This window comes from Gastrolobium bilobum, unplaced genomic scaffold (assembly GCF_033153095.1).
Source record: "Gastrolobium bilobum isolate Gb01-03AN ecotype WA unplaced genomic scaffold, APGP_CSIRO_Gbil_v1 utg12522, whole genome shotgun sequence".
NCBI classification, from domain to species: Eukaryota; Viridiplantae; Streptophyta; class Magnoliopsida; order Fabales; family Fabaceae; genus Gastrolobium; species Gastrolobium bilobum.
The window spans coordinates 66223-81973 of NW_026897106.1; the positions used below are offsets into that span (position 1 = coordinate 66223).

The window sequence follows — 15751 nt, forward strand, 5'->3', positions numbered from 1 at the left end:
TTGCCCACTATGAGTGATTAGAAACTCAAAAAAAGATTCAAAGATTGCGTTGCGTTGAGTTTTTAGTTTCAACTATTAGATTCGTTTGATTACGATTACCATTTTATTAAGTTTAATATAAATATTTGGAATATATTATGTTTCTTTGCAAAATTGACGAATATTACAAGTTTAATTTTATTTTTTTGTTAAATTATTGAATATTAAATATAATATACAATTTTTTTAGAATTAATGTGTCCTAACGTGTCGAAATCTAACATGTTTTAAAATTAACGTGTCGGAGTATCGTGTCACGTGAGTGTCGTGTCGTATCGTGTCACGTGTCGATATTGGCTCTAACGTGTTAAATATAATATTATTTAATATCAAAATGTATCCTAACGTGTCAAAATCTAACATTTGATACCACATGATAAGATCCCAATAGGAATGGAGGAATGAATCTACTAGGAATGGAAATTCTAACCCCAAATTCATCCACCAACACGACCTGTTAAGAACAGAGCGTATCTCACGCAACAGACCTCGGAATCGGACGTTTCCAAATCGAGGTGAAAGATCTCTTTGTGAATCGCGACTTTGACTCATGAATCACCGAAAACCGACGCGTATATCAGGAGATATGAACCGAGACTATTTTGGACGAAAATTGAAGGTTTGGGTGATAGGGTTTGATACAAGAATTTGTGAACACAATCAAGAAACGATAGCTGGAAGGCGCCACAATCTAAAGATTGATAAGCCTATGAACGCCACAAGGATTAGCACCCTTGATAAGTTCTGAGATTCTCAAAAGAACCCTAGAGAATTTTAGAATTGACGTATCTTATTGTATTGTGTCACGTGGTGCTACATGGGTGGAAGGTACCTGGCCGCTGTCACTCTTCTCCGTCTCCGCCGAACAAACACCGTCGGGATTCTTCCTCACCCAGCTATTGGTCGGTCAGAGGTCGAACCACACCCGCCATTCACACCTACAAGCAATTAGGTTTGAACATGTTTATTTATGTCTGGTCCATTAACTGTTGTGAATTTTTGTTTCTAGTTGGCAAAAAACTATCTTTTTCCTGTCACTATATTCACTTGTTGTGTTCGTGGGCTCTGATTTTGAATTAATTATTCCCTCTCTCAATATACGATGAATCATTCAAGCATAGAAGAAAAAAGACTTGAGCTTCGAGTCACCGGAAGAAGAATCAAATCGAATCACGTTCCCATTTTGACAGCATTTGAGGTAACAAGCTAATCTCATAAACTCTCTGGTTGTACCTATTTCGTACTCTCTCCGAAAATTTCATGGTTGCAATAGTTGGAAATTTTTGGGGTTTTATGAGGACTGCCACGAGTAGGAAAATTGGAAATAAGGAAGACCAATATGCATGATTTTCTGATGTTGACAACCATTTGAATGGTTGATGTCCCACGGTTGATGGGTTTTTGGAGCAAGAAAAGAGGATCTTCATTATGCACTCTACTTGTTTGATAAATTGCATGCATGAGAGGAATGGAAGTAAATTTTGAATTTACTTGGTCTTGACTTTGCATTCATGATTCTGAGATCCTCTTATAGTTTTTTGTTGGGTTGTGTAGACTAGTGTGCCCTGAACTTCGGGTTGGGGATTAAAGTGGAAAAAAAAATCAAATTTTTATTCCTTGCAGTCCATCTAATTGAGGATGTGCATGTACGATTGGAGTGAGTTCTGAAAATTGTTCTATGTTGGGGGTATTTGTGAAATCTGAGCTAGAGGAAACTTTTTGAGGAAAATTTGTTCAATTGTTGTGTTAACTGACTTCCTGAACACTGGAAATGAAATTTGAGTTGAGATTTTTTGTTTGTGGAGGTTTTTTATATTCATAAAATTAATGGCTGAAAATATGAAAATATTCGATTCTCTCCGAACAGGTGATGGGATAGACACCACCCAAATGAAGACACTTCATTCTTATCGTCTTGTTTTCTGTAGTCTGTTTTCTACGTTTACTAATTATTTGTTAACCTTGAAATTGTATTTACAGATAAGAGAATATGATGATAAATTTTTGAATACTGCAAGCATTATGATGTGTTTGTAGGATTCATCTAGTTATTTTAATTTACATAGCATGGATTGATTTGTTGAATCTAATGAAATATATGTTATTTAATTTAGACATTTTGCTTCTGAAAGTAGGGGTGTAAATGGGCCAGGCTGGCCCAGCCCGGCCTACATTGAGCCCAGTCCAGGCCCGGCCTTTCAGAAAAGTAGAGTAGGCTTAGGCTTATAAAAAAGCTTTTCTAATAAATAGGCCACAGGCTAATTTTGTCAAGCCCGGCCTACAGCCTTGTAGGCTGGCCTATTTAATTATTAAAATAAAATAATAAAATAATATTTATTTTATGTGGCAAAGACACAAAGTACCAAAAACTAATATCTTTTACTTTTTGTGCTATTTTATTTTATGAAAGAAAAACTTGTCTAATGTCTCCAAATTTTACATGCTGTTGCAGCTAGGGGTGCTAAATGAGCCAGGAGCCTTACAGGGGCCTTTGGCTTGGCTCGTGAAGGCCTGAGCTTACATGTCAAAAATTGATTGTTGGACCAAGGCTTGGACTTCTATAAAAGCTCGTTTAAGAAAAAGGCCTCAGTACTAGTGCATGCATGAATGGAACTTTCTTTACTCTATACAATTATTTTTTTTGCTTAGTATATATAGTGGGAGGAGGCCTACAAGGCCTGTAGGCCATGTCAGACTTTCTTATTTTTGAAAATGGGCCGGGCTTGGCCTACAAATAAAGCCTTTAATAGGCCAGATAGGCCGAATTTTTTTTTGACGTAAGCTTGGGCCAGGATGGCCAAAGCTCAGCCTATTTACACCCCTATCTGAAAGTGACTTAAATGCAAATTGTGATAAGTTGTTGTGATTTATGGTTCTGTTTAGGTATTGAAATTGTGATTTTTGTTTTAACAACAAAATTTGAGTATTGTGTGAAGTTGATTCATGGTTTTGTTTGAAAATTAAAAATTAACAGGCTAACGAGGCAGGTCAGGGCAGGTCAGGTCAGGTCAGACTAACAGTTAGACTCATATTATGTTATCGGATCAGGTCAAATTGAAATTTTTTGACATAGACTTGGACTTTTCGTGATAACGCTCAGCCCAAGTGAGTACACTTCCACCCCTACTTTCACCCAACCCTTAAATCTTCACCTTTGTGTTTAGGAATGAAATTTTTCTTGTTAGTAAGATCTTGTTGTAATACCCTCAATAAAAAAAAAATAAAAAAAATGAGTTCTATAATAAAAATTACAGCTGTACAATAAAATTTCTATAAAACTCTCTTCGTCAAACAATAATGCTATGGAAAAGCTAAATACGTAAAGTTTTGACATTTGCAGATGATAATATACACCAACAACTATCATCATTCCAAGTTATAAAACAGAGAAAATAAAAATAGAAACTATTTATGCATGATTTTAATACGGAAAAAATTATTTGTTATTTTAAAAAATATAATTGTGTCATTTAAAAAAAGAGAAATATACAATCTAATATTTTTTTATTTAAAATTTAAATTTAAAAAAATCATTCACTTTTTCTTCCATAATTTTTATTACTTATGTTTTTTCTCACTTAAAATGATGTAACTTCGTGTCTTTTAAAAGGACAAATACAAAATCTTTTTAATACTTTTTTTACTAAAATTTAAGATAGTTATTCTATCTACACGCTTGTTATTTTTTAGGATTGTTTTTTTTATTACTTTTAAAATTTTTTATAGAAATTCAGCAGTTCGCTTACAAAATCCATTACTTATTGCATCATTCATTAAAGTTAAAAATAAATAAATACACTTAATTATATTTATTTTATGGGAAAAATATTTCTGGCTTTCTGCAGATAAGTTATCTGCATTTATTCATAAAACGACGTCGTTTTGGTATTGAAATCTTAAACAATTATAAATATAAAGATTATTATAATCCTGAAATAAATTAAAATTACAAAAATACTATAATTTCTGCCTCAAAATAATATTGTATTGAATTTACTGCAAATAACTTATCTCCATAACTTTAGAAAAAGGGGACTCTTATTTTATTCACTCTGTAATTATTAATGCATCCCGTTTAATTTTAGTTTTAATGAATGAGCACGCATTAAATTAAGATTTTCTGGGAGAACCGACATATATTAAAAAAAAAAATATGTTTATTACCAAAAAAGTTTATCATCTTTACAATTAATCTAATTACTGTTAATTTATGTTAATCTAACGATTATAATTTATTAAAATTATTATGTCAGATTTATTAATTAATTATTAATTCTCATTAAATTATAACTGTTCGATTGATGAAAATTAACAATAATTAAGTTGGTTCTAAAGGTAAATTTATTTGGTAGTAATGACCGTTAAAAATATAAAAATAAAAACATGATTTGACGTAGAAACGACATGGTTTGATTGATCCCTCTTTGTTTTTAGTTGTTTCCTTTTCTTCTTAACGTCGCTCACTTGCTCTTCTTCTTTCTTTCGTTTTCGAACAGGCACTGAAGCCTTCGTGACAATAGCAAATAAATGAATTTTAGTCCTTCATTTTCCAAATTTAGACATTGAAGCTGATAGTTCCTCTACGAGCTGAAGATTCTTCAGGTAAAAAAAAATCCTTAACCAGACATTTTTATTTTATTTTATTTGTTATCTAAATCGCATTGTTTGGTGATTTTGATAAAGCGTGGAAACCTAGATTTTCGATTTACAAACCAAAATCCATGGCTCAATAGTATTCGCACATTACCTGTATGACAAAAAACCTGAACAATGATTTGTTGTGATGAAAATTTGAATTTCTTTTAAATTACTTTGGTGTGAATGAGGTCAGTTCAGTTTGTTCGGAATGCTATTTTAGCCCGACTTTTGAATGCTAAAAATTTATTCATGGCATCATGCTTATGGTTGGTTAGAGTAACTTATTGTGAAAGAAGGAATTTCCCATTATGAATCAATCCATTAACTTACAAGAATGTTCCTATATTTATAGGACCAAGAAACTAATACAAAGATAGCTAAAATTGTTAAACAGAAGCAGCTGCGTTAACAACCATCCTACTAACTGCATAACTAACCCATAACCGTAATTAAGATGAGAAACAGAAAGTGGTTAATTGATGGCTTTTCTATCGTGATTAGTAGCTGCACGAATTACATCACCATCCACGCTGGCACTTGGCTTAGCATCTATACCACTTAGCTGACTAGTAGCAGTGTCATTTGACTGATGAGATATGGGCTCACGGTTGGGATGCTTATTGGGCTCTGGGTTATTTTTTGTTACCCCCCCCCCCCCCCCCAAGATGGTCGTAGGAGATCAACGAGGCCCATCTTGGAAACAAAAGAGCCGAAAGGAGAGGAAGTCAAAGACTTAGTGAAAACGTCGGCGAGCTAGTCTGAGGATTTAACCGGAAAGAGACACAACAAGCTAGAAACAATTTTTCACGCGTGATGTGGCAATCAATTTCGATATGCTTGGAGCGCTCATGAAAGGAGGGATTATGAGCCAAGTAGATGGCTGAGCGATTGTCACAAAAGGCGGAGGCAAGTTTTGTCCATGGAAGGTACAGGTCCTGGAAAAGGAACTGAAGCCATTGTAACTCACAAGAGAGAATAGCTAAAGCACAATACTCAGCTTCAGAAGATGAACGAGAAACTGTAGATTGCTTTTTAGATTTCCATGACACGAGGGAAGTCCCAACAAAAACACAAAACCCAGAAATGGTCTCCTTGTATCAAGGTAGCAAGCTCAATCAGCATTGGAAAAGGCATGAACCTAGAGGTTGGCAGCTGCAGAAAAGAAGAGACTAGTTGAGGGGGAACCTTTGAGATATTTAAGCACGAAGGGCAGCGCCCATGTGTGCATCTGTTGGCTGAGACACAAATGGAGATAACTGTTGGACAACAAAACATATATTGGGTCTAGTGGTGGTCAGATAGAGGAGACGACCAACTAAACACCGATAAGGAATAGGGTCAGCCAACACAGTTCCCTCGGTACGAGACAACATAACCGAGGCATCAGCTGGTGTGGAAACTGGTTTTGTGCCTAGCAAACCAGCATCCGAAATGAGTTCAAGAGCATATTTTCTTTGATTCACAACGATACCCGTCTTAGACCTTGCGACTTCAAGTCCTAAGAAATACCGAAGATAGCCCAGGTCCTTGATCTTGAATTTGTCATCGAGATAGGACTTCACTTGAGTAATTTCAGCAAGAGAATTACCAGAGAGCACAATGTCGTCAACGTATACCAAAAGAACCGTGAAGTTGGATGGAGTTTGTTTGACAAACGTGGAATGATTAGCATTGGTCTGATGATATCCCAATGTGACTAAGGTAGAGGACAACTTAGCGTACCACTGACGGCTCGCTTGCCTTAAGCCATAGAGGACTTTTGTAATTTGCATACGAGATTGGATTGAGGAATTGAGAGACTAGGTGGCAATTGCATATATTTCTCTTCATGGAGATCCCCATGAAGAAAAGCATTGTTGACATCAAATTTAGTAAGATGCCAACCGGTGAAAAGTGTCAAAATAATCAACCCCCTCTTGTTGAGTGAATCCTTTAGCAACTAAGCGGGCCTTGTATCTCTCAATGGTGCCATCAAATTGATACTTGATTTTGTATACCCATTTGCAGCCAATGGGTTGTTTGTTAGGGGGAAGTTGCACCAAAGTCCATGTCTGGTTTTGTTCGAGTGCAGTGAGCTCAGCCTGCATGGCCTGTTGCCATTTTTCATGCTTGGCAGCTTGGGCGTATGTGTGAGGTTCAGTGTGTGTGCAGGAACTCAAGCAGAAATGTTTGTAAGGAGGACAATAGTTATTGTAAGACAAAACAAAAGACAAAGGGTAAAAGGAGGTACATGAAGACGAAGAATAGTGCTGAACTGCACAAAAGCCACAGTGATAGTCTTTGAGATATTTTGGAGGAACTTTGAAGCGAGTAGAACGACGAACAAGCACATCAGGCTGCGTATTTGGTTGATCATGCGATGGGGATGTATGAAAGATGGGTCGGTTGGAGGTTGAAGCATCATTGTTGGAATGGATATTATGTGGGTGCACTTGTGTAGTGAAGGGGGAAGAGGGTGTTTGTGGGTTGGGCTGATTGAGGGCTGAGGTGTTATTATTTGGTTGGTTATTAAGTAGGAACGATGGAGGCATTTGTGAAGTGGGTTGGTTGAAGGCTAAGGTGTTATTATTTGGTTGGGTGTTGAAGGGAAACATTTAGGCTGCTGATATGGGCTCATGTAAAGTAGGCATATGAGGCATATCAGAAAGGTCAGGAGGTGGTGAGAAGGAATTGTTCTCATGGTCGGGCTGCATAGATGTCTTGAAAGGGAAAATATTCTCATAAAAGATCACATTACGAGATATGAATACTTCATGAGATTGCAAATCATATAATAGATAGCCTTTTGTTCCTTTCTTGTAACACAAAAAGACTGCCTTCGTTGCTCGAGGAGAGAATTTCGTGTGATGTGAAGATAGTATGGATGCATAACTAAGGCATCGAAAGACACGTAAATGTATCAAAACAAGAGGGCTGCCATATAATAATTCGTAAAGGGTCTTATTGTTGAGGCTTAGGCTGCTCACCCGGTTCATTAAGTGGACTCCATGGGTGACTGCATATGACAAGAGTTGGATGGGTAATGATGCTTGGAACAATATGGCACAAGCCACATTCACTACATGCTGATGTTTGCGCTTAACAACATTTTGTTGTGGTGTCTCAACGCAATTTGTCTTATGGATAATGCCCTTGGATAGAAAGAAATCATTCATTAGAAACTCCTTTCCATTATCACTACGGAAGACTTTAACATTGGAGTCAAATTGAGTTTCAACAAATGCCACAAAGTTCCGAATATGCGGTCTAGTTTCACTCTTGTTTTTCATCAGAATTAACTAAGTGAAGTTTGAAAAATCATCCACTAAAGTTAAAAAATATCTATCACCATGTATAGGTGGAACAATGAAAGGCCCCCATATGTCAGCATGCAAGATATCAAAAATCTTGTTTGTTTTAGTAATACTAGAATGAAATGGTATCTTTCTTTGTTTGGCTAAGTGACAAGCATCACAAGGGTCTATATGTTGGAAGGAAATAAAGGGAAATTGTGCTGACATCAATCGAAATACATTTTCTGATACGTGACTAAACTTCTATGCCATATCAGATGTGAATCAGATGACTTGACCACCTTTGTAGACACTTTATTTGTAACAATTGCAGCATCAGCAGTCTGGAGAGCTTTATTTTTCTTGGAAACATCTTTAATGACTATCATATAAAGGCCATTCCGGTGCTTAGCAATACCAATCGTCTCCTGGGAGTACATCTGTTTGATGAAACACAATGAACCATAGAAAGTGGGACAACACTGCATGGTTTGAATTAGTTTGGAAACAAAAATGAGATTTACACAAAATTGTGGCACTTAAAGAACATTGAATAAAGTGAGTGTGGATGACAACTTTATAGTGCCAGAGAAATTGCAAATAACATGTGTACCATTAGGAAGCACAATGTAAATGGGATCAATTTTATGCAAGGAAGAATAGAATGAAGACATGTGCGTGATGTGATCAGTTGCGCCTGTGTCTATGACCCAACTAATATTAGAGATACCTTAAGCATCCGTGTGTGCATTAGAAACCTATGTTACATTCACAACATGTGAAAGGTTATCAGTAAGAGGTGTAGGTGGCATTGAGTTTTGTAAAAAAGACATAATATGCTAATATTGGTTAGGAGATAGTGAGGTTTGGATATTTGGTTGCTGCACAAGCTGATTCTCTCAGGTTCACTCGCATTTTGCTGTGTTGCATTGTTAGCAGCATGCACATTCCTTGAGCAATAACCAGGGGGATATCCATGTAGTTGATAACATGTCTCAATGGTGTGGTTGATTCTACCACAATGAGTGCAGAGCTTGTTGCCTCTGCCTCCTTGGCCTTTTCTTCCACGACCTCTGCCACCACTGTTGCCTCTTCCTCCTTGATTATTAAACATTCTTCGATTTCTATTGTTGAAAGAGCTGCTACCACCATTGTTGAATGTATTACCAGAATTGTTCGAGGCTATAAACGCTTGTGGATTATTCACAGAGGAACTTCCACTATCAGATCCAAAATGCCTTTCTTGTTGGACAATCATTGAAAAGGCCTTGTTTACATTCGGAAGTGGATCTATGAGCATTGTTTGGGAACGCACAGAGGCGTATTGGTCGTTTAGTCCCTTCAGAAACCAAATAACTTGGTCCCTGTCACGATACGCACGCATTTTAGCAATTGCTCCGCAGCTGCAAGGTGGAAGACATTCACACGAAGGAAGAGGTTTGAGATTCTGCAACTCATCCCACATAGTTTTGAGGTGAGTGAAGAACTTAGTAACACTACGATCTTCTTGTTGCAATCTGTAGATTTCTTCTTGAAGGTCTAAAACACGAAATACATCTGTTTGGGCAAATCTTTTGCGCAAATCTAGCCAAGCATCTCTAGCACACTCTATCCATAAGATGGACTTGGCAATGTCTTCCGAAATGGATCTACGGGTCCATGTCATCACCATAGTGTTACAACGCTACCACTGTGGAAAACTTGGATCATCAATACGAGGAGTGATGATGTTGCCATTGATGAATGCGAGCTTATTTTTGGACAGAAGAGCCACTGTCATACCACGGGCCCAAGTATGGTAATTATTACCAGTAAGAGGAGGATTCACTAGCACCAATGAGGGACTCTCATTGGGATGGAGATACATTGGATGTGAGGCATTGGTGTTGAAATCCATGAATGGATTATGAAGCTCCATGAAAAGAGAAGCAAGAAAAACAAGATTCTGGAAGAGAGAAAATGGCTACGAAGAATTGCAGAAGCTGAGAACCAGAGCTCTGATACCATATTGTGAAAGAAGGAATTTCTCATTATGAATCAATCCATTAACTTACAAGAAGGTTCCTATATTTATAGGACCAAGAAACTAATACAAAGATAGCTAAAATTGTTAAACAGAAGCAGCTGCGTTAACAACCATCCTACTAACTGCATAACTAACCCTTAACCGTAATCAAGATAAGAAACAGAAAGTGGTGACAGAAAATGGTTAATTGACGGCTTTTCTATCGTGATTAGTAGCTGCACGAATTACATCACCATCCACGCTGGCACTTGGCTTAGCATCTTTACCACTTAGCTGATTAGCAGCAGTGTCATTTGACTGATGAGATATGGGCTCACGGTTGGGCTGCTTATTGGGCTTTGGGAGATTACGTATTATAACTTTCCCTTATCTACCCAAAAAAAAGAGAGTAACTTTCCCTTCGTTCACTTTCAGTGAAGGATTTTAAAATGTACTAAGCTATAACCAACTCTGAACTTAATATTCAGTTCTTAGAGTATTAAAGAACATGTTGTGCAGTGTGCTTACTCTTTTGCTAATAGAGAAGCCTGATTTGTTTTTTTATTGTAATATTTTGGGCATAAGTCTACTTCCTTTCCATTCTGTTTTCATCTGGGAAAATAAAGGCTTATTTTTATTTTAATTTATTTTAAGACATTATATATAAGATGGTTGATTCACGGGCAATGTTTAGCAGTATTTTAGTCCTCTCCATTCCCCCACGGAAAGGAAAGTGTTAATCCTACTCGCTTAGAGTAGATTTGTAGTTTTTGGTTTTTCCACTTTCTCATTTTTCAGTAGGCTTTGAAAAGCAAGTTTTGTTCTGGATAAATAGTGACAGGATTTTGAAATATTTATGAGATATTTCATGTATGTATGACTAGGCTTTTTATTGGAATTCTTATCGAACAATATGAATTTATGTCTTAACAGATTGCTTGGAACACTTTAACTTCGGAATTGAAAAGAATTCTAAGTTTGAGATATATAAATATTATCACGTGCAGCACCGGCAAGAATGCCAGACCCTATTTAACATATGAGCGAAAGCATTAATGTTTAGCAGAGTGGCAAAATAATTTGAGATATTTGTGTATGGTGGCAATAGTTAACACGGTTTTCAATCTCTCTTTTGTGCAAATAAGATTCAGCCAGTAAGCTGCATGTTCTGCTCTCTTTCTTCCTTCTGTTTTAACTTCCATTAGTTATCTGGTTCATCCACCTAGTCCAATCCAACTCTCAGAACACTGCTCATAACTTCGTTTTAGCCAAGCATTTCTGGAGCCAGAAAAGCACTTGTGGGGGTACTAATAACATCTTAATGGAGTCTCTCTCTCTCTATTTTTCTCTTGATCAAATTACAAAATCATTTTTCAAGTGTCAAATGTTCTTAAATTTTTTTACGGACTCATTAGGTTATAGATGCTTCTCTGAACTAACAGTAACGTTTTAGCCCATAAAATGTAATTGCACACACGATCTAGTCCTAGAGGATGTGACAATGCAAGCCATGAAACTGCTACCAGTCTACTTTTTTTTTTTGGATACAACCAGTCAACTTTGCAATGGTAAAACCGTTCCTTCATGACTGAAAGGTCATGGGTTCAAATCCAGGAAACAGCCTCTTTACAATTATGCAAGGATAAAGTTGCGTACAAGGATTTCCTCCACCCCTCACTCGCTAGCCGAGTTTAGTGGAGAGTGGTTTTTTTGGTTTTTATACAACCAGTCGACTTTTATCATGGATAAATCATAGTGACTTATATGTATAGAATATGATTGTTTACAGTGTTTTTGTGCAAATGACTTTCTAGTTTCTAGTGTGTCAGTAGTTTTTTGTCATATTTTTCTTTATTTCTATGCGTTGAGTTATAGTCTCTTAAGACTTGTATAGAATGATTAGTCTACATCTATGACTTTTTGTTGGGGCAAATAACAGACTGCATTTACCAACAAAAATGACTTTTTGTTGTATGCAGAGCTAAACACGTTGCACAGGTCAAAGAGGCATGTTTGACATTTTTCCTCTTCCATTGAGTTTTGAGTCTTGTAGGTCATTGTTGTGTACCATGGATCAGACACAAAACATAGATAAAAACATTGTTTCCTTCTTGATGAGTAGCCATTTGTGTTCTTTATAGGTTCCTTTTTCGTTCTTCACTCAACCATGATGATATTCTTGTTCTCATCAATGAGTCAAAAATCTTCTAACTTAATGGTTCCAATTTATCTATTCTAGAATGGGTTAAAGCTTTGGAAGGCCCATGGATTGACCCTAGCTCACAAGGCCCTCTGGGATTTTTGGCCTTGCGGACTTTTGTCATTGTGGGCTTTTTGGTCCTATGGGCTTTTTAACCCTGACCCACATGGTTAGGGCTTAATGGAGTGGGCTAGCCCATATTGATAGCTTTACCTATTACCATGCTGAATCCGTTGTGAATTTACACTGCTGCAATTGCATCTGAGGAGTGAAGAGGAAGGGCATTTCTTTGTCGAAGTGGGCCATCTTTCAGAGTAGAAGGTAATGTTTTCATTTCAATTCACAGTCTGTGGAGATGACTGTGTTGATCATCAAAATTGAGGTATTTGGGAAATTACCAATCACAAGGATTTCCGCTCAATATTTAAGCAAGAACAAAACTGCTGAGATAAGTAGCTGGTTGGATGGAAAAACATATTTTAGAATATTCCATAATCCTTATATTTGGTTTGCAGTTATATTCCTTAGCTGTTCTAAACAATAGTATATTTTCCGGTGGGTGTCAAATGAATTCTTGTTGTGACTTGTGAAAACATATTACACAAATTTCTGAGGACTATATTTTGTTTACAACTTTCCAGGAGTTTCTTTTCTTCCAATATGGATGACACCATGAAACAGCTCCAAAAGAAATTAACAGAGGTGGAAGTGGAAGCTGAACACCTTCTTTTTGCCCGACAACAGGTGATTCAAATTGAAAGTGATGCTATTACAAGGACTTACAAACAAATATAAGAAATGAAATTCTTTAAAAAATAAATAAATAAATAAATCTAGCTTTTATTGTTACATTGATTACAAGAACGTGGCCTTAAAGAGAAAGTAGGTGGTAAAGTTTATAATTATTATTTGTTCTGCAAGGTAAACTTTTGGTTTTTATAAAGTATGTATATGGACAGTTTGGGGGATTTTATTTAGAATGTATTGCTGCATTTTAATATTCTCTTGGAACATGATAAGGTTGAATTTGAGACACCTTGCTTTCAGATCTGTGGATTTGATTTGTGAAGGGATTTAACATGCTTTGTTTTGGAGAGTATATCTGGCGTTTAAAAATGTTAAGAAACTTTGGTATTTTTTATAGTAGTAATTGGTGTTGTTTTCATGGGGTATAGGATTAGTTTATTCAAGTGTATAATTTGTATAATTAATATGCTACAGAACTATTTCATCTTGAAGACATGTTATTGTGATGTGAAGAATGGCATGATAGATTCTTTTTATTAGTTTATTAAATGCATGAGATATTTTTGCAATAATGTGATTGCACTCACTGCTGTATCACTCTTATGTGCTTCGCCTCAAGTGGGCTATATGTAATTAGTTACATGACCTGATAGCACTTTTCTTATAACTATACTTTGTCCGTATCACTCCTCACGCTGAAAACTTCACTAAGCTTTTAGCTTGTTAAAAAAGGGAAACCCAAATTTAAATGACACAAATAATTAAAATTCAACTCATCAAGCAAAGAACATAGGCGACTGGCACTCTCCTGAATAACAAAACCTTAGCTTTGTCTGTGGTAGTTAGTTCTTAGATTAGATGCCTTTGGCGTTATTACTTAGTTCGCCCCCTATTGTCTATTTACTTCTCCTAGTCCTTGACACATCTCCCAGACACAACAAAGCTATCTTTGGCCTTCTACTTGGCAGGATTCCTCTCAACCTTCTCTGAGTTGGTCCATCCTGGTTCTCACATCACCCAAAAAAATACTAAACTCCCTTTACTAGTATCAAAGTCACAGAGCCAACAACTTCATTGAATTGAAAGTAAAACAAGATACTGAGAGCATTTAAGCAGAACCCAAACATCAAGTCCACCCCAAAAACTACGAAGAACCAACCAAAGTGAAAAATGACTTATTCCATTCACTTTGGGTTCACAATAAATAAATAATTACTTAATCCTAAATTAATTACCGTAGTACCATGCTATGTCCCTAACAACCTTCAATTCAATACCATAGTATCAATTGAGAAACCTTTTGCTCATTATGTCAAAAAATACTATTTTTCTTGTACTGAATCATTTTTTTAATAGCTTTTCTATGAAATTAAGAAGGTATGTAATTGTCCTTTTTGGTAAAAATGCAGCTGGTTGAGAATGATAAATTGAGAAATGGAAACAGAGAAGCACTTACTGCATTAAGGAAAAGGGCTCGGACAACAAATAATGTTCCAACTCCTTTTGAATCAATCATGAAGGGAGTTGCAGGGACCAGTTCAAGACCTTTGGTGCAAGAGGTGTGTACCACCTGTGGCAACCATGACTCTTGTGAAAAGACGTGGATGATGTTTCCAGGAACTGATCTGTTTGCCAGAATTCCATTTCATGCTGCTCACACTATATTGGAAACAGGTTCTTCATTTATTCCTGCCCACCCTAACCTCTAACCCTTAACATAATAATAATAATAATGAGAAAAAACAAAGGTAATAGTTGCCTTTTTTATTTTGCTGGGCCAATTCTTCATTCATTCCTCTGCCCATCCTATCCTCTAACCCTAATATATATATATATATATATATATATATATATATATATATATATATATATATATATATATATATACATGTATGGGGAAGGTTATTATTACACCGGTGTATGAATAAGAAATCTTACACCAAATCTTGACCATTAATATACTTGCATTTAACTGCTCACATACATAATAAATAAGAGCCGTTGGATATATTCTTATAATAAACAAATGATTGAGCATGGATGATCATTATAATGCATCAGCTTATAGTTCAGAAGTTCTGATGAGACTGATTACCTCTGTTCCCGTTCTTTTAATGATCATTATATTAGAAAGTCTTAAGTTTGAAATATAGTTGTGAATCATGTCCTTTTATTGGAAAACTGATTTCTATTAACAATTGCTTAGTATCTTATTTACCATGTATTTACAGATCAAGCACAGCTTGACTTTGAGGCAAAGAGACTACAGAGCATTGTGAAGGAAAAATCTTACCTTATTTCAGAGACAGGTGCCCTTGCTGACAAGATAAGTCCAGCAATGCTCAAATCTCTTGTAACCTTAAATGACAAGCCAAAGTAAGATGCTTTGTACCGACTATAATGCAAAACCTTGTTGGGGTATTAACTAGGTAGAAAATGACAGTGTTTTCTGGAAGAAACTTTCTTGAGGCATTTAGGTGGCTTATCTAGTCTGTTGCTTTAATTTTTGTATAAAATGCTTTTTGTATTCTTTTTCTAAATTTATGCTATGGCTGCTATATTTAATCTTAGAAATGAAAAAATTGGCGCCAGGGAACTGAGTAGATATGGATGAGAATATGTATTCGATCTTTCCCAGTATCCTCTTTGGGAGAGGTTTAAAGCCTTAATACCAGAAATTGCCTCAAATCAGACTAGTCAGTAGGGGTGTCAATATAGGTTTTGACACGCGGGTCGACCCGCGACACGACACGAAAATTCGTGTTCGGGTTGACTCGCAAAAAAATTCGTGTCGTGTTCGTGTTGAGAAAAATGACACGTAAAAAATTCGTGTTCGTGTCGACCCGTATT

General features: G+C 36.2%; 1 protein-coding gene across 3 annotated transcripts; it reads left to right on the forward strand.

Annotated features, from left to right (window-relative positions):
- Window positions 1-759: 759 nt before the first annotated feature.
- Window positions 760-15426, forward strand: LOC133304198 (uncharacterized). 3 transcript variants are annotated; one of them, XM_061504195.1, is made up of 7 exons: window positions 760-991; window positions 1156-1237; window positions 3014-3144; window positions 4536-4641; window positions 12796-12898; window positions 14311-14575; window positions 15133-15425. In XM_061504195.1, exons 5-7 carry the CDS (start codon window positions 12815-12817, stop codon window positions 15279-15281), a joined length of 498 nt encoding a protein of 165 aa, XP_061360179.1. In that variant the 5' UTR covers window positions 760-991; window positions 1156-1237; window positions 3014-3144; window positions 4536-4641; window positions 12796-12814; the 3' UTR covers window positions 15282-15425. The 3 variants fall into 3 exon arrangements, with proteins under 3 accessions (XP_061360179.1, XP_061360180.1, XP_061360181.1); XM_061504196.1 differs by lacking the exons at window positions 760-991; window positions 1156-1237; window positions 3014-3144 and having other exon boundaries at window positions 4497-4641; XM_061504197.1 differs by lacking the exons at window positions 760-991; window positions 1156-1237; window positions 3014-3144; window positions 4536-4641 and adding an exon at window positions 12390-12475 and having other exon boundaries at window positions 15133-15426.
- The last annotated feature ends 325 nt before the right edge of the window (window positions 15427-15751 follow it).

Coding starts and splice junctions, on each gene's coding strand:
- LOC133304198 (XM_061504195.1), top strand. CDS start 12,815: ATGGATGACACCATGAAACAGCTCCAAAAGAAATTAACAGAGGTGGAA. Junction 12,899..14,310: donor TTCTTTTTGCCCGACAACAG/GTGATTCAAATT, acceptor GTAAAAATGCAG/CTGGTTGAGAATGATAAATT. Junction 14,576..15,132: donor TCACACTATATTGGAAACAG/GTTCTTCATTTA, acceptor ATGTATTTACAG/ATCAAGCACAGCTTGACTTT.